This window comes from Falco rusticolus, chromosome 4 (genome assembly GCF_015220075.1).
Source record: "Falco rusticolus isolate bFalRus1 chromosome 4, bFalRus1.pri, whole genome shotgun sequence".
NCBI lineage: Eukaryota > Metazoa > Chordata > Aves > Falconiformes > Falconidae > Falco > Falco rusticolus.
In genome coordinates this window covers 101,270,403-101,297,213 of record NC_051190.1, presented here as the reverse complement: position 1 = coordinate 101,297,213, position 26,811 = coordinate 101,270,403, and the positions used below count along the sequence as shown (strand labels likewise).

Below are 26,811 nucleotides of genomic sequence, written 5' to 3'. Positions count from 1 at the left end.
TCCGTTAGCTACTTATTAAACAACATACTGGAGTCAGCAGCAGGATCCTTAGTGTTAACCAGTGTGCTTTTAAAACACATTACAGCAGAAACCACCCAAGTCAGATAAGCTAGTTTTACTCCTAGGAACAAACACTGCAGACTTACCCCCTTCCTTTCAGAAACAATGCTTTAAGGAAGTTTAAGTCTCTACCAGCGATATTATTCACCGAGAAGTAAAATATAAAAACATGTTTTAAAACTTTTACACCACATCCTTAGATTTAACTGTAAACAAACAAGAACACCATGGCTTCAGTGAAAGTTATTTAAATTTGAATGCAGAGAATACTTTATTAACTGATTAGTTTTGATGACCAATTTTAAACTATAACTAACGTGGGAAACAGTGGGGGGCATTAAGGCTGAGCCATATATATATATATAGACAAATCTGGATACTGATAATCTGTACATTTAACCTCTGCTTTTTCTTTATACATCTTTTATTCAGTGTCTGAAATTAATCAGAGAGAAAACCAAAAAACTGGCAACTATTTGAGTCTTTACTAGAATTAATTTTTGCATGGGTTTTTGAATGCAGTCTAAATCTCAGTGGAGATCAAACAGATTTTTTTAATCATGCTCCAAATCAAGTGTTCAAGTATAATTGAGAGTTTGTTGTTGTTGTTGTTACAGCTTTGTGCTGTATTTTCTCTTCCAAATTTTCTCTTCCAAAACCTAGCAGTTGTTCTCTCCTGTAGAGGTTAATCTATTTAAGGTGGTATTAAACTTGCTTAATGGTTGGGAAATCAATATAAATGAAGTGCCTGTGGTGTGTATCAGTTTTCCTGCTCTAAGCAACCCCTATCACTTAAGTGGACATATCTGCAATTTTGCAGGATTACACTGCAAAACCCAGAAAAAAAAATATTACTCTACTATTCTTGCACTGTGAACAGTGCCCCTACATGATGTGATAACTGTTTTCCATCTGTACAGCTCCCTTTTGTAAAGTTGGGCAACACATATGAAAGAAAGAGACATCAACTGTGTTCTGAAAGATATTTCAGTTCTTTAGTTCCAGTCACTGAAGGAAGAGGCAGAGGCAAGTTTGAATTATCCCAGAAAACTGAACAATTGGTTTTATTTGGTGTCTTCAAGATGCTTCACCTTCTGTGGGAGATGTAGGTGTTGTAGGAGAGACCATTTCAGGTTTTCGTGAAATTCTGTCCAATTCTGCCTGAACATCTGTTAAAACTGGCTTCTGACCTGCAAAGTAAATGTGTATCATTCAGTCATGTTTATGAAACATTTTGGGAAAGCCTATAGTATATTTACTTCTCAAATCAGACAAATCCTGAAAACTGTTACTGTACCCTTTGGGTGCAGAGTGAAGGCATAAGGCCAAAACTCAAAAGAAACAGAAAGGGAACAGTAGACAGAAAGTCATATCCTTCTATATTTCTGATTTCTCAAAGAAGCTTCCATAATTACGTATTAATAGTCAGCATATGAAGAGCTAAAGTATAAAATACAGGAAAGTCTATTATAGCTAGCAATTATGAATACTTTACACAATTTTCTACATCATATGTATTTTAAAGAATTCTGAATGTAAATCAGCAGTTTCACACAAACCAATGAAATCAGTTTTACATACTTGGTCAGCACAAACCTGACTCCACTGCTCATGGATGCACAGACCTGCAGATGGCAAATGCCTTTCTCTCCTCACGCACTTACCCTCTCCCTGACTTAGAATGGCACAAACATTTGTGCAGTCACACTCAGACCTGATCCAAGCTTAATTCACACCATTCTTCCCCCCAGCATTCTACTCCTAACTCTTACTCCCCTGTCTATGTTTCTGTCCTGCCATGTTCTATCACAAGAATGGAAGAGACAATATGGGAAAAGGCAGTGCAGAATATTAGTCTAAAGCCATGACAAGCATGCATATTATCTCAGATTGTAAAGGAAAATGCTGACACACATGTTCTATTAGCAGTGCCCCAGCATCCCTTCTGGAAATGCAAATTAACAGGAACTATCCACAAAGCTAATTTTTGCCAGATGTACTATGATGCTCTTCAAATAATTTAACAAAAGCCAATACTGTATCAGAATCAAAGCAGCTAATATTCCAACTAATAAGCAGAGGCATTTCCCATAGCTGCTGAGAGGAAAAGTAATTCTCAAATCCCAAACTACCATTTTATCCAATTTTCCAATTTGAAGAGTGCCATAAATAACCCTATACACAAGACAGCAAATACCGAGGAAGTTGAAGGGACCACATCTAAGCCAAACTTATTTGTTTTTATGGTAATTTCTTGAAAACCTCGTCCTTTGCAATGTTGAACTGGCTACACCCTAACCCTTCATCTGCTGTATATTAGGAAATTTCTGAGAACATTTTTGCTCCTTAGTAGTTTCATCCTTGAAGTTTCTGCCACAGCCCCGGACACAACACTTTTCTGCCTGGCATCACCCAAACCCACTGCTGGCCAGTCCCCACAGGATTTTTCAGTGGGTGCTCTCTGCACCTCATATCGCGTCAGCGGCATTCATTGGAACAGTCTCCATATGCCGTCCAAACCAGCACTGCTGACTCTGCCTGCAGCAGATTAGAAAGTACTTGTAAACTTTGCCCAGCCAGCTGAGCTCTGCATGTACGAAAGGGAAGTGCACACATGTAAAAAGGTTTTCAGGGTCAGTCTACACAAAACATTAGTGGGATGCGTTTTCTTTTCTCTTACTACATAAAAGTAAATGCTCATGTCCAGTACCAATGAAACACCAGCATTCTCACCTAAGCGCAGCATTACTAACCTCTGGGGAAGTGAGGAGGGAAGATGTCTGTATAGGTATGTTCTTAAATAATACAGAAACATGTTAATCTGAAATAGCAAGAAGCACCAGAGTAGTTTTGCGTCTAGCTTTAGAGCAGTCTCTATTAGACATTTTTATATTAATACTAATTATTAATCCATCATTAAAAAAAGCTATCAGCAGAAAATACGTAAGTATTTTTATAGGCAACGTAACTCCATCAAAGCCTTTATCACAGAGCTACATCACTAGCAAACGATAACATTATTTTAACACCGACTGTATTGTTAAAAAAATATAAAGTTGAAATCCAGTCCCAATATATCTGAATAATATTAGAAGTGGCTTATAGCATAAGCCATTTTATTTGGATGGTGGGGAACAAAGGAAAAAAAAGACTACCTCATGTGGACACAATTCATGCTTAAACGACTACATGAGAAGCTTTCCTTTGAGAACCATTAAAAAGGCAGTACTCAACTGCTGTCAAAACAAAAGCAAAAACCATACCCAGTAAAACATTCGGTTAAATATAGCAGTGTTCATATGTCTGATAAACTATTCTAAGAATGATCCACCACTTTCAATTTAGATTGAGTTGATCTTTTATCATTAATCATACCTGACTTTTTTGCTGATGATGGCAGGTTGCTGCCAGCACCTCCAGTGCCGCCTCCTCCTGGACTGCCACCAACACCACCAGGACCACCAGGGGAACCAGTTTTCTTGCTCAGGAGACTATTGAAGAAGTTAGCCAGGACTCCTTCGCTAGTAGCCCCAGCTACAAGGGGAGGGAGGAAAAAAAACCCCACAACACAAAATCAAAACAAAACAGATTTTCTAAGTAAATACTGATTTAGTGTGTTAATCGGTCTAAATAAGCATATTAAAGAAAGAGGCAAAGCAGCCACTTTACTTCCCCAACTGCATTTGCGCCCTCACAGAAAAGGTACCTTTCATATTGGGATCAATTTTTTTCGACCCAGTAGGGATAGGTGTAACACTGGCAACGTTTGATGTTACGGATCTATTTGGTGTTCTAGGAGATCCACCGGGAACTCTTGGAGAAGCATCCTATAAAAAAAAAAAAAAAAAGGAAAGCTGAACTGGTCAATCTTCCACAAAATTGAATCATGCAATATAAGATCACTGCTCCTAATTATTATTTTTTTTTTTTGTAATGTAATGTACTATCCTATGCAACTGAAATGACACAGGATTAGATTTTGCTGATTGTGTACCAGTTTTTTCACGCTCGTGTAAAATTCTTAAAAATATCAACTCTGGTGCAACTAAAGCACTTGTGAAGCTTTTTATTTTATCCCCATGAGAAACCTGAAAATCCATCTGTTACTCAGTACCGCCTGACTGTAGTGAAAACTGTACTGATTAGATCATAGAGGAACTACACTGAATTTCTTGGGAAGACCACACATACCACCAACACTGTGAAAAGGACTAAACACAGCTCAGGAGAAAAAAAAAAAAGTATTCATTACTCCAAGGATAACAAGTAATGTTTGCAGTTCATCTAAAGAGGTAAAGCTATCTTTAAAAGATCACATGCTCCCCATTAAATTTGTGTTATTTTTACTTATTTTTATTTTAAATGTAGATCATAGTTTTCACTTGACCTTAATTTTATGCCAGTGTTAACATTCCTAGAGAGATAGTGCCAAATTTAGAATATAAAGCTTAAAGACAATTCAGCCAACATAGTTTACTCCCTGGTGCACTCTTGGGACAGAAAGGAGAGCCAATTAACTGCTTAGATGCATTCTAACATATGAAAAGTAAAAGGCATGACATTTAGCCCTTGCCATCAATACAAGTTGTCACAATTAGCTGTGAAGTGTCACAATTTTAGAGCCGTATACAATGTAGACTGTAAATATTACGTAGTTTTTAAAAAATAGATCAAAGAGTATTCAATAGCGCAATTAAGCGACCCTCTAAAGACATGAAAGTGAGTAATTTTCACGTAATGATATTTAAAATTTTTATTACTAACCACTGGCCTTCCTGCAGCAGTAGGTGGTTGTTTCGCCAGCTGTGACTGCAAAAAACAAACAAATCCGTATACTGTTAGATATTGCAGTGACCAAGAACACAAACCCAAATTTGTATTGAGAATGTTGTTAAATGAAACACAGGCTGCTTGTTTCATAGACAAAGAGTTACCTGCTGCTTCATAAGAAACACTTGGTCATCTTCTGCTACAATTTCTTTTTCGTGAACAAACTGCAATACAAAAACATTACCATCATTTTGACTAAAAGTCAGTCAAATACCTTGGTGAGTATGACCAAGGTATTCAGTAATGCAATAAATGTGTAAAATGCTATGTTGACTGCAGACCACATTTTCTATATTTAAAACTGCTACCTCACGATTCCATTTAAGCTAAGTTAATGATACTTCTATTTCACTTCTAATTATCTCCTTTGACCTGGCAGGCACAAGTCTTTAGATGTACTTGTAGAAAGACTCATTAAAAAGTTCATTAAAGTGTTCCGTAAAAGAGGAATGAAGTAAACTGTTACAAGGCACACTCAGGGGTCTCAGGATCAGTAAGAAACATTCACAGACGCACACGCTCTGCGGCACGTTCACATCTCTAATAACTTGGAAGCCTCACATGGCTATTATTTTTATAGATAAGGATAGGAAAAGTAAGTCTTCAACTGCATTGCATTAGACTGGTATAGGAACTGGACAAAGACATCTTGGATCCCAGTTCTACGTATCAGATCACAGGCACTCTCCCTCCAAATAAGCTCACCACAAGAACTTTGCCAGAACAAGCACGGTAAATATCAAAGTTTGTAATCCAGGCCTGAAGTTTGAAAGCACGCAAAAAAACCTGTCAGATTTTCCTTGGACACTTAAAACACACTACTACATATGTCTTGATTTTTCCCCCTAAAGATTGAAGAAAGGATATAGTACTAGTTTTATCAGCTAAAATGAGTCACACTTGGAAATATGATCAGTCTCAAATTCTTAGCTTTGTTAAGAAAAGCTATAGAAATATTTGTCTCCAATAACTTCAGTACACATGGGGTCCGCTGCTACTATTTTGTTCAACAACCTTACACGTTTTCATGTAGTTTTCTCAAAGCCTTTTGTTAAATAGTATGAGAGAGAAAATATACTGAATATATGCAGAATCCATTTTCACGTTTTTTTCTTCTACACTGCCTCAAGCTTTGTTATTTTAAATACTCCCAAGAGAAACAGAAAGCATTATGAAGTTATCAGCAACAGAGCAAAATGGAGTGTTCTTAAAATACTAACTCAACCTGACCAACAGTTACACGACACTTACGAGTTTTTAATATATATTTGGGAATGAAAGCAAAACAGGTATATTTGTAGTCTTGAACAACGCCAACAGTGGCAGAAAAAAACAGCGTATGCTGGAGAAGAGCTATACAGAATGGAAATACATAATGATATTTTGCTAACTAAAGCACTTCAAACACAAAATTAAAAGATAAAATAAGAAAAAACTCCACATGGTTTATCACACTCATGATAAACTAGAATCAAAGTCTCAAAGAAAGAGAAACAGTCAAAAAACTGACAGGTGAATAAACAGATATGAAGTTGAATGTCAGACCATCTCAATTTACCTTTCTGACTGGTGGTTTTGTTATGATATCTTCAAAATTGTCTTCTGCTTTTAGTGTCTGAAAGTTCTCGTGCAATATTCCTATCTTCTTGTCATTATCCCAACCTGCAGGACTAGATGAAGGATTATTTGGCTTTAAATTCTATTGTTACATCAGGTTATTCTTGTATGCAAGCCTGAACTGTACAGACCTGAAAGCCAGGAAAGTATTCATAGCTCCCATTCTCCTGTGCAAGCCACTTACTGATTAGTACAACTAGTTAAGAGACTGGTTCATTGAATCACCATAACAGAAGAGCAAAATCTCTGGGTTTAACACTTTTCTTTGGGGCAGCGAGCATTTATGATCGCAATCTACTGGCATTCACCAAAGTCCAACTCATAAGAATGTTAAATGGGACTTGAAAAAGCATAAACAAAAAAGCTCTGAATGCTGTCTTAACAGTCTGGCACAAATACAGTTTGTAGTCATATACACGTAATAATGCAGATAACTTACATAAATACTGCGTCTTTTTCCACAACAACAGCTGGAACATTGAAAGGAAATCCATACAACTTCTGGACTATATATTTATACACTAAATCAATGTTTTTGTTCTCCTTTACTGAAGTGTAAATAAGTGCTGCACCATCTGAATAAACTTGTTAAAGAAAACTCAACTCAAGTAACCTTTAAACTAACAGAAAGGGGTCAACTACTTTGTAGAATTTAGAGGGGGAATACAAACAGGTCAAATGATGGCCAACACTTATTTTTTTACATAATCTCTTTAGTAATTTAAATCTTACTTTCTTCATTCCTTTTATGCCAGCTCAGCTACTGCTTTTAGAGAAAGTACAGGCTCTTCTCATTTTCAAAGCTCACAATACCAGCAGTTTCACTATGATGCCTTAAACTGCCTTCTGCTTTTAGTGAACAAAAATTTTCATGCCACATCCTTGTATCTTGTCATTATCCCATCCTGCGACACAGACACTACAGCATTAACACTAGTAGCTTCTAAAATGCCAAGATCTTCTGCTTCCCCATCTGGGTTTTTAAATTAGGGGAGCAAGTTCTTACATTATACAGTGCCTGCTTTTGACCAAAAAGGCGGCAAATGAGTTGTGCTATATATCAGTTACTAAAAGACCAAGGGAGCGCACAGTATTTCAGCATGGTTCAGTATCCAATTAAAGCAGCTTACACACAGAATTAATAAAGCAACCAGGGAAGTTTTGAGTAATTTTTACTTTGGGATTATAAAAATGCCAACCCCCTAATTTACTTCTACATGCATGCAATTCAAAATTCTAGATGAAAGTTATATAATGGGGTCCCAGTCCCATGCCGTGAAGTTTAGAATAGAATTCCAAGTCATATATGGCATATACAATCACAGAGACTAATTCCTACTAGTATTTTGTGTTGTTCCTCCATCGGCAAGACTTACTACAATTGCCCATAACTCCATTTTGAAAAATTGGAAGCCCTTTGAAGGAAGTGCCATCTTGGTACTCAACTATGGTCTCAGGTTCTTGAATTCATTCTTTTCATCTGTTAATTGTGGTCCCTCCAATAGCATTTAAACTTCCCTTTACCACAGCACAAGCTATGATGACACAACGTAGGTACACTGCTGGCCTTTAAATCTAGATCTCAGCACATCTAGCTGACTAAACAGTATTTTATATGCTTCTTTTTTAAAAAGTTAAGTTTAAAAATAGTAATAGCGCAGCAACAGCTTGTGTGCATTGTCTCTGTACCAACACAGAAGCCAGTGGATCTTGCCTACAGCAATTCATACTTCTTTCCTTCCCTCATCACCTCATCCTGTGGAATTACTGAACACTGAAGAGACTGCATATTTGGGTGAAAAAGAATAACATGCGTTTACATGTATCTGAAGCAAGATCATATTTTAAATGAATTATCTTGTTATTTTAAGGAGCTTGCCAGCTAAGATGTGCTAATACGCAAACTGACCCCTATATATGGAAATGAAGGCAAGTAAAGAAATTCATGGTAAGGGGATATACTAGACTCTTGCAGCTCTGTAAAACAAAAGAAAAAAACAAGAAAAAAAACCAGACAAGTTTAATTCAGCATTGCCTGTAGGGGTAGCTGAAGCAGACTGCCAGTTACAGTAAAGGAGATGCATCCTACTTCGGCACAGATGCAAATATTCTAAGTTTATCATAATTAATGCAAAGATTTAATTGAATCATTATCATCTTTATGACACGTTAAAGGATATATTGTAAGCAGAACCGTCTGATATGTGACTGAATGAAGTCAAAGTGTTCATCTCTGTAGTCATGCTCTTTTTCCAGAACGCTGATGGCATCACACTGTCAAAATAAACACAAAATTAATATACTGCTTTCACGTATGTGTTGAGATAGCAGTGCTGCTACACATCCAGTTCACAACTGGGCAACAGGGATGGAGTAGGGTGGGCGGGACAGAAAAAAAAACAAAAAGGCTGCTAAGATAGTTTAGAAGCATAATTGCTATGTATAGAATCATAGAATATACTGTGGTCAGCACTAACTTGGAGTTAAAGCGATTGCCATTTTTCACTCATTCCCCCCCGCCAGTGCAATAATTCAGTCTCTATTGAAGACTGACCCACTGAATGACACCACCATTTTCTACCCCTTTCTTTTTTTTGTTTTGGGTTGGGTTTTTTTTGTTTACACACTGTGATATTACAAGACACTGTTTTTTGTCCAGTTACTAACTAGCCCTTTGCAAATGGAGGCAAAAGCAAGAAATGTGGAAGCAGAAAAAAAGGGGGAAGGGGAAGAGGGAGGGAGAAGAATAACAGAGACCTAGCAGACGAGAAAAAAAGGTGCTTTTCAAATAAGAGAGTTAGCCTTCCAGTGAAAGAACAGCATATGCATCAGAAGGTTTAGTCTTTCACTGTAGGCTAGCAGAGGCTGCAGATGCAGTATGCTTAATGCCAGTGAGAACTGAAGAGCCAGGGAGGGGGGGGGTGGGGAAGTCAAAACCAAAAAAACAGCCACAAGAGAACCACATCGTTTTTTCTTTAGACTAGGAATATGGCTACATACCTACAAAAACCAAGACAGATCACATAAACACCCTAAGAACTGAGGAAAATTAATAGAACAGCACTTTTCTAACTAGAACCCTTAAATATATTTATCTTCAGAAGAAATACCAGCTATAATAAAAAACCATGCTAAAACACTAGTCGCAGAATAAGGACGACTGTGGAGATCAAGGGAATTCTAGCTGCTTACTGACTAGCTCACTTTTATGAGCTAAACCAGGTCTAAGGTTTTCCTCAATTCCTTGAAAACCGATACAACTAAAGGAAAAACTAACCCCATAATAACGTGCAGTGAGGGCTTCCAGAAGATAACCAACTTTGACATTAAACATTTTAAAAGAATTCTTATTCAAGGTATTCAGAATGACTTAATAACCATGTGCTTCCCACCCCAAATCCACAATTGACAGAGTTGCTTAAATAAAATATGCAAAAAACCTAAAATGTGAAACAAACCTTTGTACAAACTACTACTACTGGAATGCCTAAGTTACATGTTAGTGTATCTGCACCCAGGGGTAAAATCACACTGTCATCTTTGTCTTCCTGTAATGAAGTATTTCTTCTCTGTGGAGAAGCTGGAAAATCCTCGCCTGGTTCTATATACTCCTGGAAGTCTCTTACCACTGAAAGTAAAAAAAGTTATAAGATCAGCTACTTCATTATTTCAACAATGATTTCCACTGTCATTGATCTCTACCACTCTTGATTGTATAGTACTTCTGCTTCTTTATGTTGAAAAAAATTCAGCATACACAGTTAAGCGCTGACTACTTGTTTGCTTTACAGACCACAAGAGAGAACTAGCGAGTCTGAGACCCGCTTGATCAGCGGCTGCAAGGACATGCCCAGATAAAACTGTCCATAAGGACAACATAAAACCAGTTTTATTTTCTCACCGTGGAACCATGGGCAGTTGCTATTAAGTATTATTGCTCAGTATGTTTCCTAAAGGACATAAGTTTCCTTGCATTCTTCTTGGCAAAATTAGTGGAACAGTTTGTTAGAACAGAATTAAGCCTTATACACATTGCTTAGCTGCTACCATATAACAAGATTTACCTAAGAACCCTTTGCCCACACTTCTCTCTGTACGGTGCATCTACAGTAGTAATAAACAAAAACAATAGACTACACAAACATTAGGTATTAACTAGCTTTATAATTAGTTTATAGCATATTAAATATTTGGTATGCTTTTACAATAGATCAGATAACTACTTTAAGATTTAGCAAGGAGGGTAAGTCAGAATCTAACAAGAATTAGAAAAAAGATAAAGTTATACTTGTGAGTCTCGTCAGGTTCCGATGCATACACCCAAGCCTCTAATTACATGGTCACTTACTACTCTTAAGTCAGGGATGCGATATTAGGGATAAAATGTCTGTACCTTTCACATCACACAGCAGAACAGGATTCTACCAAACCCCACCACTAATGACTTTTCCATGAATAGCACATTCTGATTCAGCCAAAAAAAATAATCAAGCAGCAAAAATTCAGCTGCATCACACACACTTGCCACTAACTACTCCAGTACCTTCTCACTGCTTTGTCCTGATTTATGTTGATCCACCACTACCTTCACTAAACTGACTGAAGAAAATACCTAGAAAACCATTAGTTTAATTAAAAGAGGAAGACTTATTTCAACACTCTAGAGACAAAAAAAAAAAAAAAAAAGGTATTAGGCCAAGTTTATTCAACTTTTCTACAGATCCAGGAGTTCACAGTAACAAGCAGCACATGCACAGATTATCATCTCTACTTGAACAGTCAACTTGGGCTCTTACTCAGGGAATGCTGCTACTTCAGTCTGGTCTAAGAGCTTCCAAGAGCCTCCCAAACTGACTGTGTTTTAAACCCAGAGGTTTCACCAAGATATGCCAGCCACTCAAGGGAGTCTTTCCTTCACAGCATCCTGTCTGTTCTGGGATAACTGGATGCTAAAATAAAAATCACACTACTTCAGTACTAGAAGTCCTCAATGGATTCCTAGAATTCCCACGTATGATCACTACATACTAAACTTTATACAAGTACAGCAAACAATAAAAAGAAGGACTGATTTAGTATATCACAGCTCAAATACAATCTCAGGTGTCCCTTAGAGACATAATTAAAGTGACCAGGCCACAAGGCCTCATTAGACACAGATGAACTCAGTAACAGAAGAGCTATTCCAACCCTTCACACACAGCTGCTACGTCCCCTAATGCCTCCAGTTTTAGTCCTCACAGGGTCCATCTTTGAGCAGTTATGTTGCTAAAACTGGAAGACAAACACAGCAGCACACCTCCAGAGAGCTACACATGCAAACCCTCAGGAGATTTCAGTCCTGTTAGCAAGTTAAGTCAGCTCACAGGAGCCTCTCAGGAACACTGAGCCTGCCACAAGAATAAAGTAGGACCATGTAGCCAGGAGTCTGGCAAGCAAGATTCCTCGCTCCTCCTTTTGGCAGCATCAAGCTGCTGCCTGCCTAGCAATTCATGTGGCCACATCACAGGAGGTTCAAAACAAAACCAGCTTCCAGTCATGTCTGAACTGTGTCCAGGGCTTCTGTTATACCCAACATGCAGACGTCCAATTATTACAGATATTGGTGAAGATGATAAAAGAATATGAGAGCAGACAAGGCTTTTAATAAGTAGCTTTTTTTGACTCAATCACTTGAATTTTCTGGATTTTGTAGAGTTTTCCTGTTCTGTTCACTTAGTCAATGAAGAGGCAAAACCATGAGCTACACATTCTTGATATCAGAGATACTACATCCTTAATACTTTCACCCAGTAAAATCTTAAGCTGAAACTGTTGGTGTGTGTTTAATACACACGTACTAACACTACTCCCCTAAAACAACACCAAACCAAAAAACAGATCCAAAAGAGCTGTGCTCCTCCCTCCTAAACAAGTTCTTGCTATGGAACACGGGATACTCAAGGATGATGCTTCCTTCAGAAGAACCCCTCTCAAAAGAATAAACAAAACAACCAACACCCCTCCCCACAGAGTACCTACAACTGTCACCTTATGGGATACTTCACCACAACACAGCTACAACCCCCGTTTCTGAAAAAACTATTCAGCAGTCTGGCAGTTGTTGGTTGCTTAAGAATGCAACAGTTCCAGAGAGCAACTTCAGACTTGGAAACAAAGTTTAATCATGCTATTTGACGTTACCACACAGTTTTCTCAAATGCTCTTCCTTGTAGTAATTCACTGAGAAATGAATGGGAAGGACTCATGTTCTAGTATCCCAAAGGAAATACAATGGTTGCCCAAAAGTAATTGGGAGCTATAACGTTAGTGAGTTCAGTCAGATCGCTTAAGGAATCCTGCAAAATCTTTGTGTTCTGCACGTTTAAAACTAAAAGGACAAGACACTGACAGAGCTGTATCATATCCATACCAAACATATAGCTGCATTAGTGTCAATAATAATTATGATAAAGCTCTTCACCTAGGAAGAGCCCAGACATTACCATGCTGTCATGAATCCTCTCAACATTTAACACTTTTGGTAGGCAGGGAACAGGCCACAGACTCTCTAGACTGACTAATTACAGGAACAGTTAAGCTGATGTAGTGACTTGCCTTTAAAATAAATAAAATAAGAAACTGAAAGCTAAGAAGTTTTTTTGCTTGGACAATCTTACCTATAAAAATCTGCAAGAAGCAAGACTGTAAATTCAGCTGTGTTCATTCTGGTATTTTTTTTTCCTAAATTAAGGTATTTCTGTTAGAAAGAAACACAAGTTTTGTTTCATACAGCTACTTGAGACTTATCTGAAGCTTGACTTACTTGATAACTCCTAGTTTTAAGTAACATTTCCAAAGAATGAAAAAGACCGCAATGGTGAGATCAAATGGTGCAGGAAGCATTACGTGTATTTGGTTTAAATGGATTCCTACGCATTTGTGGAATACTCACACTTTTGCTCCATTTCTTTCATTTCTTCAGGAGGTATTTTTAACTTGTCAATATGTTCTCTTACAACACTTGCCCATTTTTGTAAAGAATCCAGTGCAGTCCAAGGCCTAGACATGTCTACTACCAACATAATTAGAGTGTCCTTTAGAGAGCTTGCCTCCATTGCAAATTTAAGAAGACCTTTGTGATAGAGATCACCATCCAAAATCCATACATTACATCTTGTTTGGTCTACAAAAAAAGGAAGAAGATTTTATGAGACTTACTTGAAACAGTTCACTACATAACTGCTATTAAATCTTCTTCAGACATGTAAAATACAAGGCAGAAAGCAGATGACATATTTTAACACTCAATCATACAAGTACATAACACAAACTGCAGCTCGAGGAGACAAGCCCCTCCTCTTCCAAACCCTGATGTTTAATGGCTGACAACTAAAGATCTGAAATACATTATCTGAAAGTGAGAATCCAGAGAGAGCATTCAACACTTCCGAAATTGACGTTCACAATTTTAGAGAGGGAAAATATTTTCTTCAAGATGCAACTTAGAAAGAGGGAATTAGGTGAATTCAGCCATCCCTTCTCAGCCTTTGGGTTCAAGGCTTAGCTCTCAAGGACTGCCACCTCCCCTTCCAAACGCTGATGTGATATGCCTGTAACTCTTAAAGCCCAGAATGTACCTTGGCCCTTCAGAAAGCTGGAGCAGAACTGCAAGTTTTTAATGACTTGGGTGGACTTAATCGACAAGAAAGTTATTCTTCAGATTTGCAAAGGGGCAATCACCATACAAACAGACCATGCCACTGTTTTTTTCCCCAAAAAACACCATAATCCAATATTCAGAGGCACTTCCGCAGTAAATGAAGAGCTGTTGATGCAAAATTAGATAGCTTAATATAAATTACATTTTGCATTCCAGTAAGTTTTTATTACTTGTTACAGAAGTTCTGAGGAAAACATTTAGATCAAACTCTCAATCCTCTTAACCCTGGTCAAGTCATCTTTGAGACCAACAGCCATACATGGAAGTCAGGAAAGCAGATGATTTTAGAAAAAAAAAAAAAGGGGGGGGGGGGAGGGCCAATTTCTTCTGGTTCTCCTTCTATCTGTATTTGTTTTTATAGCATAGACAAGAGTTCCCATTTTTCCCCACAGCTCCCAATATGTCCTTATTCACACCCCACTCCCTTTAAGTGTTGCCTCTAGATAATTCATCACACCTCTACAGTACCTGGTCATACTCCTTCCCTTGTCTCCCCATATATAAGCATCAGTTACTGATTCCATAACTGCAGGTATTTGGGGTCTGGATCTTAAAACATCTTTTTAACATTCTAGCCATAAGCCAACTCAAACCAGTTGAAACGCAGCTTCTATTTTACTTCTCCTTCCTCCAATTTTTGGGTTGTTGGTGGGGTTTTTTGTTGTTTTTAAAACCTCCTTTAGTACTGTGCACATTTTCCTGTCTAGGCACCTTTTCCTCTAGGCCTGAGGAATGCACATCCGTTCAGAATGTTGCAGCTAAGACTATTTCCCTGGTCTTTTCTTTTCAGCCTTTTCTTTTGACTGGTTCTTCTCCTCCTCTGCTACTTAAGTGGTCATTCACAATACCTACTGAAGGAATTACACAGAGAAATTTTCTTATGATACAGATCACCCATGGCCTAAGATGGACTCCTGCAAATTACAAAGAAAAATATCCCACTGTCATTCCAAATATCACACTACTGAACCACTGCTTTCAAATTGGTTTAAGGTACTATCAGAAATACAAACTTACCATCTCGATCTTCATCATGCACATTTAAATACAAATACTCCATTCCTCTTCCTTTTTTGTACTCCTCTATTCCTTGGATTTTTCCTATTAAGCTAGTTTTACCTGCTCCATCTTCACCTGGAGAGACAGAAGTTAGATACTGCTCAATCTTTTATCACAGTTACATACTAAAAAACACCTGGGGCAAGAAGGAATCCATATACTAACAGGGTGACTGACCTCATTACAGTTTTGAAACATAGGGGGCTTTACCCAACTCACCCATCTGTTCAAAGTGCATGCTTCGGCTTCAAATCTTATTTCTAATTATTGATAAATGCAACTTAGTTGAACTCTACTCAAGTATAGTTCAAGTCACAGTAAGCTCATCTTACAATCAGAAGAATAAAATTTAGAACACTCATACCAAACAGCACACAACAACAGCTGAGTAAGGCAAATCTGTTTCCTTAGTTTTTACGGTTTTGTTTCTTTGAACCTTCTCTCTATTACCTGTCTAAAGAAACCTTTGAAAGAGGTGACAAACAGTAAGCCCGCTACCTTACAGTATATATGTATTTGGGTACACACAGTGACAAGCCTGCAATCCAGATCCATGCACTCCTGCTCTCTCCACTCCAAAGGGAGCTTGGATAACCAGTGAACCTTAGAGCATAAGCACAGTGTAAACACCTCAACTATTGCCAGAGACAATTCTCGAAAAAATTCTGTTTCTAGCCGTATGTCCCAGAGCTGGAAAACTGCAGTTTTTCCAGTTTGAAAGAGGAACCAAGCTGAATTTTGGCACAAAGTGGGCTTTGGCACCGATTTGGTAGTACAATAGGTACATAACAGTTAGACATTAGGAAATTCTTGGAACTCGCTTCACAGGTTATAAAATTGAGATTAAAACCAGGTTCCTAAGAAGTACCTTATCTGTTTTGTGCTAAACTTTTTTTTTCCCCAAAGTCTCTCCTACACAGAGAGAGTATAAACACTTGCTTTCAACTACGTAACAAAGAGAAGAGCTCAAGGACAGTAATTTTCACTGCTAAACATAATGAAGTTTTCCCTTTAAAAGGGAACTGACCGACATCTTACAGACAATATTATGGCTACATTAAAAAAACTACAGATATAACCACAGAGAAGAGCAGAAAAATCATACTTTGATAGACTGATTTTGGATTTACTCAGTATATCATTCCCGAGATTACTGCATGAAGCCTTAAATTTAGAATTCAACTTTATTCTCAGATTTCACTAATAGTCTAGAAGCTACCAGAAAGCATAAGACTGTTTACTCTAAGTAGCCCAGCGAATTTTTCCCAATGGAATGAAAAGGCTTTTTTTTAGTAAGTCAAAAAAAAAGGCGGGGGGGACAGCGAGAGAAATACAAGATCAGAACTGAAGTTTAAAGGTCTCCTTAAGTATAGAGAAGTGAAAAATGATGTCATTTTAACTTTTTCAACATTTAAGAGTTTGTTTGCTATTTCCTTAGCTATATTAAATCAAGACGCGCCTAAGAAAAAAATCATAGCTTGTTTTAAACATTAGAAAGCACAGCTATCTGCTATTCATACATCAAGCTTTTCCTCTTGTGAGAATATTCTTTTAAATAAAAATTCTACCCAAGAAGCGAAGAGTTCAAGCTTTGTCACCAGAGATTAATTACAATTCCTCCTCTGCCCTCACTCCAGTACTTATCCAGGCTTCTTAATAGTCTCCCCAGTTACTTGTAGATGACAAATTTCAGAGCTGCTGCACTGACATGTTATGCTGCTGAAGATGCTATTACTTTTGCCAACAGTTTCTGTGATTCATTCTGTTATTTTACCCTCTTCAATAGGCAGCTTCAATTAATTTGTGCCAGCAGAAGTCTCAAAAGGTAGGACAAAACAACATTTGGTATGCCTTTTAAAGAGTGGATGCACTTTACGGCTTTCTTAGTTTCTCAGAACAGTTGACTTCCAGCTAGGTGCTCTTGTGTACTAGTTTGTTTCACCTAAGTGGCAATAAAGATTACAACTTGTTTGCATTGGGAAAATTTACTATCTCCTGCAAAGTACATCTACCAGTACTTAACAAAAGTGGCTGTAACTTAAGTGTAAGGAATACCTGTGGTTATGAGAAGTTCTAAAAATGACAAAAGATACACTTAAGCAGTCTAAACTAAAACATACTTATGCAAATGCTAGTATCTGTGCAACTTTATTGTTCAAAAGTGCATGCTAAACAATATAGGCAAGCTTGAAATATATGTCCCACAAGCCCCTTGTTTATCATGGCTGTGTTGTGTCACTTCCTCCCCACCCCCGTATTTCCAAATTCTTGAAAATCTTTAGTTCAGTACTGTTTAGTGTTTTATGGCAAAATAAGAGCTGGAATTTTATTTTATCTTCTTAAGTTTTCCAGTAATTACATTCAAACCCTACACAGAAAAAACTTTATCAGTATAGCATAAGACAAGTTGATTTGATTTAAAATTAGTACCTTTGGACACACATGCACACACAGTAGTCATTTCAGCTTTCTGTCACAGAATTACATTCAATCTGTTCTGCAAAGAAGATTCTCTACTCCCTTCTCCTCAGCAAATAACCACCCATCTCAAAACACCAAGATCAGGTAGGTGGATCACTGACATACATAATTGTATTATACAAGTTACTGCATGCAAAGAGTAGTGCTCATCATTCACTAGAACACCAGAATGATGCATCAATTAAGTTTGAAGGGACTGATACTCCTTTAATTACTCAGGTAAATGAAGAGAATAGTACAGTTTGCAGATGATATAAGAGAAACTAAAAGATCTGGGGAGAAAAGGGTTAGAAGCAATACTGATAAGTGGTCCAAACAAGTTAGCAATGCACAAACCAACTAGTCTACAAATAGGACGACTCACTTGCAAGGGTGCAAGGTAGCTGCCTGGCTGAATGTGCCCTATTCCACAGGAGATCCAGAGTTTTCAATCGTTTTAAATCAAATTAGAGTCAATGTTATGGAAGAAGAAGTCAGAAAGTAAAACCAGGACCATTATATGTGACATAATGTCTTCCTTCTTTGTGCCCACGCAGTTCATCATAAAAAGTTAGGAAAAGATGGCCTGGGCCAAGAGCACGTGCTAAGACTGAGGTTCAATTTACCTCTACTTTCTGGTTTTAGCATTGTTGCCTATCTTTTAGAATTGTGACAGCTGCAAATGTAGTTTTATCCTAGTTGTTAATTATCTTTTTCCAACCTAAAGCCTTCAATATAAAACACCTGAAAAGTCAACATACTTCAAATGTGTTGAGTTATGCTGGGAAAGAGCAGCAGTATAATTTTGCTTTGTAGTTACTCGCCAACAAGAACATAAGAATACAAATCAAGCTTAAACCAGTGCTTATCTAGAACTCCTGAATAGTTATTACAAATCTCATTAGCAAATTAATTTTAAGTGCACGCAATGCTAGCTTTTAAGACTTCTCAATACTCAAACATTTCATTGTAATACCTTTAGTATGTATAGAAGCTTCTCTTCACGAGGACGGGGGGAAACATTTGTGAGGAAATTAAAGTCTGTAAGGTATTTTAGGTTTGATAGAGAATGTACAGCTTAGTAATGCAATTAGCATTAAGTACTACCAGGGACATATATAAAAGTACATATGCCTAAATTTTTTTTTTCCTCAGTAAGAATACATATATATACACGCATTATATGGCATTTGAAATTACAAACTGTAAGACATTTAAGCATATTTTGTTGTTTCTGGATATCTCTGAAGTATTTGAAAAAGTAATGCTGCTAGTTTCAGACAAAAGGGAAATGTCATATTCCTCAGATCCATTGCACATTAGTATTATGAAATATTTTTTTTTAAACTGCTATGGAAGCAATACATAAAACAGAACCTCAGGCACCTTCCTCCTCTTCCCTCCAAAATATTGAGATGGAAAATCCTTTAGCTTCTTCATTTCTGACTGTGTGATAATCAAATTAACAAGTGACATCTATAGGTAAGCTCACAGAGCAAAACATTTCCAATACACAATTTCAAGGTACAATAAAAATCAGGTAGATTGCTGCAAATTTAAGATTTTTGCATCCTGCTTTTGCAAACAACATGAAAGGTCCTCCTTTTCCAGAGTAAATCCTAAAGAACTAAAATTCTCCATTACATCAAACTGCACCTACACATATTAATACTACAGTGAGGAAACAGAAGTGGTGCTACTAGCAAGCAGTGGTATACATCAAAGCTGAACACACGTAAAAGAGGGACAACAGATTTAATTTTGCAGAAGAGTCAGGCTAGGAAGCAGTTGAAACAAAGCCAAACCAATCTACTTACGCACAGTATTTCACCATCTTGTTAACAAAATGGTAAGTCTTATACTCAACTGAAGTAAAACCATTTCATTTTTATCGCCACACTGCTACACTTCACTCCTCTGCTGAGCTCAATTTTGGGTTTGTGCTCCTCAAAGCTTCTCTGTCCAAGGTGCTACTCTGTCTACAGAGTTTGATGACATCCTTCTTGTTGCTGCCCTCAAAGAGATAAAAAGCCATAATATAAAACCCAGCCCAGCCTCTTCCCTTCTCACTACTTCAAGCAAGAAAAGCATGCTTATTGAGCAGAAAATGGAGTATCACTAAATGTTCTGCTAAAATACAAAATTTAGCAGAGCAGTCACCCATAAATGGGAAGGATGGGCAACGAGGTGACTAAATTGCCATCTGTGAATGCAGGCAAGCAGGCACTTATCTATAAACTACTACTTAAACTGTTCAACCATAAACTACCACGTTAGAGAGAACTTGGGTTCTCTATTACAGAACTTCTCTGAAGTGACAAGTAAACATTTTAAAATTAATATTTACTATTCATGGTATTTCCACATTTCTTTCAGTTTAGAAAATGAAATCGGAAGTAGATTTTCACTTTTCTTAAAACAAGACATTTCTTACTTCTGAAAGAAGTCTGTATGTGGAAGAGCAATCTACATGTTACCTCCAGAACAGACAGGACTTGTGACTTTGTTTAAATTGTTTCTCCACTGTAAAGTGCCATGTATGTTTAAAATATGGCAAGGCAAAGAAGCAAGAAGTGAATGGGATTTTTTGTGTGTGTCATCAGCATTGTTGCTGCCTCACTTCCATCCAGGCTTCTGATATTATTATTTTTTTTCAACAGTTCTTCAAGAAGCCCTGGATGCACTTTACTGTGTATAATATATAATCCTACTGGTTCCTTGACGGAGATTTTTTGTTTGCTTTTCAAAACCATCAATTAAAACACAGCTTCGTATCGGAATTATACAACTCATCTCTAAAACACATGTTCAAGCAAGGCCGAGCAAAACTAGAGACAACGGTCCTAATGAACCCCTTCCACACACCCCCCACACCCCCAGAGGCGTATTTTTGTGAACTAGCTTTATACTTTTTACAAAACAAAAGACAGATTCTGGGTAGAAGAATGCACAACATCAAGTATTCTAACATAAAATACTAAATACTTTTGTTAATAGAAAACCCCCACCTCACTTAAATATGCTAGAACAAAGTTACCAAACAGGGCACAGATGCCTTCCCAGAATCACAGAGCAATCTCTGTTCCACAGTGTGTGGAATGTCTGAATTGTAATACAGTGGAATGGAGACATAGCAGTCTTCCTCCTACTAGAACTAAGTGCACATGTACTATCACTATTTTCAAGATAAAGTATTTCTCACAAGCTAATAACTGCCTTTTCCACAGCCACATATCAGTGAAAAGACTTGTTTACACATACTAATTGAAGAATGCCTTTTGCAGAACAAGACCAAAATAATCAGTATAAGCCAAACTTAGTTTGCTTTCAGAGAACTGAAGAACAAAATTAATTATGCTGATGAGATCCTTCTCCAGGATCCCTCAAAACAACATGGAAGTTCACAATAAGTAGGCCATACCAAGTCTTCAAATAACTTGCCAGTAAATTACGATTTACTCATTGGACAAAAAACTTCTGAGTTTGTTTTACTTGACCAGATAAGTCTTTCTCCTCACATACACTGTATTTGGTATCTTTGTGGCAGTGAAAAATTAAATAACTTCTGAGGAGCACCTCAACTGCACTTCTGCATTACAGCATGATAGAAAGCAGATTGCAGACAAACTGTTTCAGCATGCCTTTTGTCAAGTCCTGCACCGCAAGAATACACAGCCTGACTGTGGAAACAGGTACAGCAGTAATACTGTTACTTATGCTTGGAGAAAGCCAATTAGAGAAAGCCAATATTGCAGAGAATTCTATAGTGAACATGAATGGCATACATCTCTAATGCAAGCCTTCTCCTTTAACACAGCAGTAAGTCATCTAGTATATTTTACCCAGGTTCACTACCAAAATAGAATAATCCCGTATTACTATCAAATGGACATCTTTCTCAGTACTCCTGCCACTAACCTGCCTGAAAAACACAGAAGCACAACTCCATTCACTTTCCTCACTTTTGGAGCCATTTCCAAGACAGATCCAGTAATCAGCAGTACCTCTGCCAAAGCAGAGATAAGATAAATTAAATGCAATTCAAGAATTTCAGAACTTCCTGTGCTGTTCTAAATAAGTTTTACTGCATCCATGTGATTCCAGCTTTTTGGAAAGGTATTACAGCAGGAAGGACACTACAAAGAAGTTCTAAAAAAAACATAGCTGCAAACAAGCAGTTAGAACTTTATCTAGGTCAACGTCCCACCCCACCAAAACAACTGACACTTCAGAAGTATAACTCTACTGATTGAAACAAAACTTTGCTACCTTCAAAAGTCTTTCCCAGCCTGTAAAAGGTGAAAAAGTTGCAAGGAGAGGAGGAAAAGAAGCTACCAGATTTAACTTCAGCAGCATTAGAGAATCAAGAAACATCTGAGATGAACAACATTAACAGTATCAACAAGCAGTATTTCGTCAATTGTAATGATGAAGTGATCACAGCAAAACTTTCAGCTATTTGAATAGGAAAAAATAAAGTGGAAGAATAATTTTTATAGTGTTGAGTACAAATTTAAGTAAGCACATTTTATATTTTATATACTCTCATGACAATTTGCTGTATCAGAACTTAATTTTGAAGTTCACTATATTCCATGGGTCCACTAAAAGGAAGTAGCAAGCTAAAACTGCTCTGCAAGATGTACCATTTTCTACAGTAACAGCCACTCCCAATACACGTACACACAGAAAAGTGTACCTGTAAATTAGCTGTACACTGTGGAAACTTCTTCTCAAGCATCCTGACAGCCACTGGACAGAAGCAGAGCTCACAAATTCAAACGAACAGGCCTAGCCCTGAAAAGTGAGATGTCTGGGGTAAAGAGAAAATGTGGACATAAGGCAGCTGTACACTCACAGTCCACTAAACTCAAAGCCTTTATCATCAAGTGGGGTAAAATGCATAAAGAAAACCAAATGCTACTGATTCAGTAGAAGCATTAAGTGTGCAATACACACTTGGAGCGAGGTGCCCATGTGTCACCAGATGGTTTGGCATTGTTAGAACTGCAGGCAAAGGATCTACTATGCTTCAGAGACAGAAGAATGTATGAAATATGAAGCCAGATAGAAAGCAACTATTCAGTTCACTTGCAAGCTTGAGGCCTGTTTTCTTGTGCATCCTGGAATGATTGTGAACATTACTGCTTTAATGAATGCTGCTGTTTATTGGATAAATGATTAGTTTAAGTCTCCGAATCCAAGCCTTCACACATTCTAAACCACTATGAATTCCCTCTGTAACCTGCAATGGTGACTTCTTAGCTGCTCCCTCTATTCCACTATGCTGGTTCAAATATAATTACATTGGGAAGGGAATGAACAACAGAGCTCCCAGTTAAAAGCATCAGTTGTCTCACCATACTCGACAAACAGCATCTCCTCTGATCAGCTACCTTTATTACACAAGTAAGTAGAAGAGACAGTCCAGGAGAGGGGGAGAAACAAACAAACAAAAACAAACAAAAAAAAAAAGCCAACAACACGCTCCTTTGGCTATCTGCAAAAAGTAGCTAGAAACGTTACCAAGAGGACTTAATATCCTTAAGAAAGCAGGGACATCCTTCATTTTCTGCTGGTCCGGTTCTCTAAATGAGATATCTATGGTCACTATGACAGAGCTACCTAGGAATCAGCACATACTGCCTTACAGAAAAGTTTAGGAAAGCTTACATTTTTATTATTTGTTTATACAAGAACAGAAAAATGCTTTTATGCTACATGTGGTGCCAATCAAAATTTGAAGTCTTCACAGAAAAATAGTTACTGGAGAAAAAAAAATGTCCGTAAGTGAAACAGCTTTGGAGAAGTAAAGCTCTACATTCATTAATTATTATTTAATTCTTTTTGGGGCTGATTTTGAGCAGAGAATTACCAGTATGATATATTAACCTTCAATTCACAAAACTATGTGCCATATCTAGAGATTAACATTTGGCATTCCAGTTTCCTTTAGTTATTTCTGTGATTGTCTTGAACTGCTTTCCAGGTTCTTAAAACTGAGATGTTAGCATAGGTGAAAATAAATACTGAAATAGCAGAATTAGCATGCCAGACACAGCCAGGTTCCCGAAACAGCTAGGCATACAAATATATGCAATGTTTGAAAAATATAAATGCTGTAGGCAAGTTAGAAAACTTGTCCTAGCAAACAAAAGAACACTAAGTGGTGGGTTTTACCGTGGGTGGTTGGTTGGTTGTTTTTTTTTTTTTAGAGGGAGGTGGTGGTGGTGTCGTCAGCGGATTATTTTTTTTAATGCAGTTTTGTATTGAAAATAAGCATTCATTTGTCACTTTATATCATGTTTCAGCTAGGAAGTTTTAACCAATATAATTGTTTATGCTGCAAATATTTGCCTACCACAAAATGAGTGAAAACCATCAAGACCCTGGTCAGCTTTACAACTCCCTCTTTAAGTCTTCAAAGAAGTATGAAACTGACAATAGTCATGGCAAGACCTGATCTGTATTAACAACAGAAGCAAGTACAAAACTAGTTAAAGAAATAAAGCTTAAAAATAGAGGAAATATGAGATAACGGAGAAACTGGAAACACACTGCTCAAGAATCTGTAGAGACAGAACTTTACAGACATCATCCAATACAGAATAGAGAAGACCTCTCCTTTTCCTGTACTTGTGTGCTTCAGAAGGAGCATCACGACTTAGAAGTGAGCAGCAAAGTGTAATGCATGGATTAGATATTCTCAAAGAACATGGCCATGGTCCTCAATGGCCAGCCCTCAGATCTGATCCTCTTTTCCCTAAACGCATGCCAAACTTTCTTTTTCCTTGGACCATGGCCTTGTAGAAAACACAATTCCTAAGAAAGAACTAGGATTTCTTCTACAAATCTGCACATCTTAAAATATGCATCAGTCAAAAAAGAGAAGTGTTACATTACGTCATTATATAAGCTCTACATAAACAGGTAAAAGAGAAAATTTCTATACAACAAATTAAACATCACAAACTAAATGAGCATTTGGAAGCATTCTGTCATGCTCTCTCTAGTTCCGAAGAAAGCAGTCTTCAGTTACTGAATACTAAGGATTGCCTGGCTATGAAGGGAGGAAAAACAAGAGCGTAGTCTTCCTGACAAGGACCACAGCTTGACCAAGAATCTTCCAGCTTCAACAAGGATAGCTGTCCAATTTAATTTTAAAGTATCACATTAGAAGCTGTCAATCATTATGAAATCTTTCTTTAATATCAACAGAACTTCCAGTCTCAATATCCTACTTAATTACATAACACAAAAAGCAACAAACTAAAGAGCAGGAAGCCTTTTAAAAGGTTCACTAGACCATCCCATCATCTTTGCAGTTTTCTCCTTCATAGTTAGTCACCACTCCGCTTATCAAAACAGGAAAACAAGGGTCACAGTGATTGCTTTAGGACTATGGAGGAAAAACAACAAGCTGAAAAACCTCAAGAAAGGCCAAACCATAAGTCTACATAGAAACACAGTGTGCACAGAGTCCACATGAATATCTTTACTGGGTTTTAACCACGTTTCCAAATACTAACCCACAGATCCTTCTGGGGACTGGTAGGTTGTCAAAGGGGGGAAGAAGCAGCTAGTTAACAAATCCATCTGCTTAGACTCATTAAGATTTGTCTACTAGTAATTGTATTTAATAGTCTCTCAGCCAACCCCCCCTACCACTAATAATAGCAGCAATATGTAGACACACACACACTTGAGCACACCCATTTCTCCCCCTCCCACATGAAGTTTTAAATTTTGCTCGACGTATCGTTGTCCTTCTTTGCCTCAACACCACGTAATAGCTGGGTCTCTCACTAACGCCCTGTCAAAGTTCCATTCCGTAACTCCTGACCCTTGCCAGCCGCAAGGTTGGACTAATGCACTGGGTGGAGATAACACAAGGGAAGGCGGCAGCAGCAGCGCAGGATGCCGCGCTGCCCGTGGCACGGCTGCTGACAAGCGCGGTGCGTGTGGGCAGGCCGCAGCCGCAGCCCCAGCCCGCAGCCTACCCCGCCCTCCGGCCCGCAGGGCGCAGCCTCCGCGATGCCGCTCGGGCCACGGAAGCGATTTTCGAGTTCGTAAGACGCACAGCCCGTAAGGACCAGCAAGGCACGAACGCAGGAGGCTTCGGCAAAGGCTGAAGGACCCGCCCCCGCCCCGAAGTCAGCACTCACCGGGGAGAATGACAATGAAAACCACTCCTGCACGCCACCTCTACCTGAGGGACTAGGGTGGGGGAAAGAGAGTACGGGTATTATGGCGAGGTACCTAACGGTGAGGGGGATACCTACAGCATCTCCAGATATCGGATATACAGAACGGAGCCAAACCACGCAAGGGAAGACGCGAGAGTCAGGCCAGCCCCACGCCACCATCCACACGCGCGCCCGCGCCCGCCCCGGCACTACGCGGGGGAAGCTCCGGGCGCGCAGGGGAGGGTCCGGCGGCGCGCCCGGGTGCGGCGGGCAGGGTCGGGATGCTCTCCTCACCCAGCAGGAGGACGTTCTTCCCCGAAGGCAGCTTAGAGCGGGAGCGCGTGGACACCTCGCTGAGGATGCAGGACCTGGCGCGGAGAAACGACAGCGCTTAGGGGGGGCGGGGGCTCCCGCTCAACCCCGGCCCCCCACCCCCCACCCCCACTACGGCGGGGGAGCGCACGGGGGCAGGGCGGGAGTCCCACCGCCAAGAGGAGCGCTCCCCTCCCCCCCCGCTGGCTGACCGCGAGGGACCGAAGGCCAGGAAGGGGGGATTAGCCAGCCCTCCCGCCCCTCACCCCCCTGCAAGGCGAGGTAGCCGCTGCGAGGGCGGTAACGGCCAGCGAGCCCGGCTCCCCGGCCGCGGGGCGGGCCGTTACCAGAGGTTCTGCCCATCGTCCTCATCGCCGCCTGCCCGCAGCTCCACATTGTTGTTGGTCGTGGCCGTAGCGGCGGGCGAAGAAGGAAAACCAGCAGCCGAACCGAGCCCAGAAGAAGAGGAGCCGAAAGAACCGGCTCTCCCCGCCGCCGCCATCTTCACTGCCTCCGCCCTGCCCCGCCGCCTCCCCGAGACACGGCGCGGGCGGCGGCGCGGCGGCGGCTGGCAGGAACCCGGAT

At 39.0% G+C, this 26,811-nt stretch overlaps 1 protein-coding gene across 1 annotated transcript; it reads right to left on the bottom strand.

Moving 5' to 3' along the window:
* Window positions 1-306: 306 nt before the first annotated feature.
* DYNC1LI1 (dynein cytoplasmic 1 light intermediate chain 1) lies at window positions 307-26,811 on the bottom strand. Its single transcript, XM_037383468.1, has 13 exons — window positions 26,574-26,811; window positions 26,209-26,282; window positions 15,227-15,343; window positions 13,442-13,672; window positions 9,966-10,135; window positions 8,688-8,781; window positions 6,947-7,082; window positions 6,449-6,560; window positions 4,995-5,054; window positions 4,825-4,869; window positions 3,767-3,887; window positions 3,436-3,594; window positions 307-1,250 (listed from the first exon to the last, which is right to left on the bottom strand). Exons 1-13 carry the CDS (start codon window positions 26,726-26,728, stop codon window positions 1,138-1,140), a joined length of 1,587 nt encoding a protein of 528 aa, XP_037239365.1. The 5' UTR covers window positions 26,729-26,811; the 3' UTR covers window positions 307-1,137.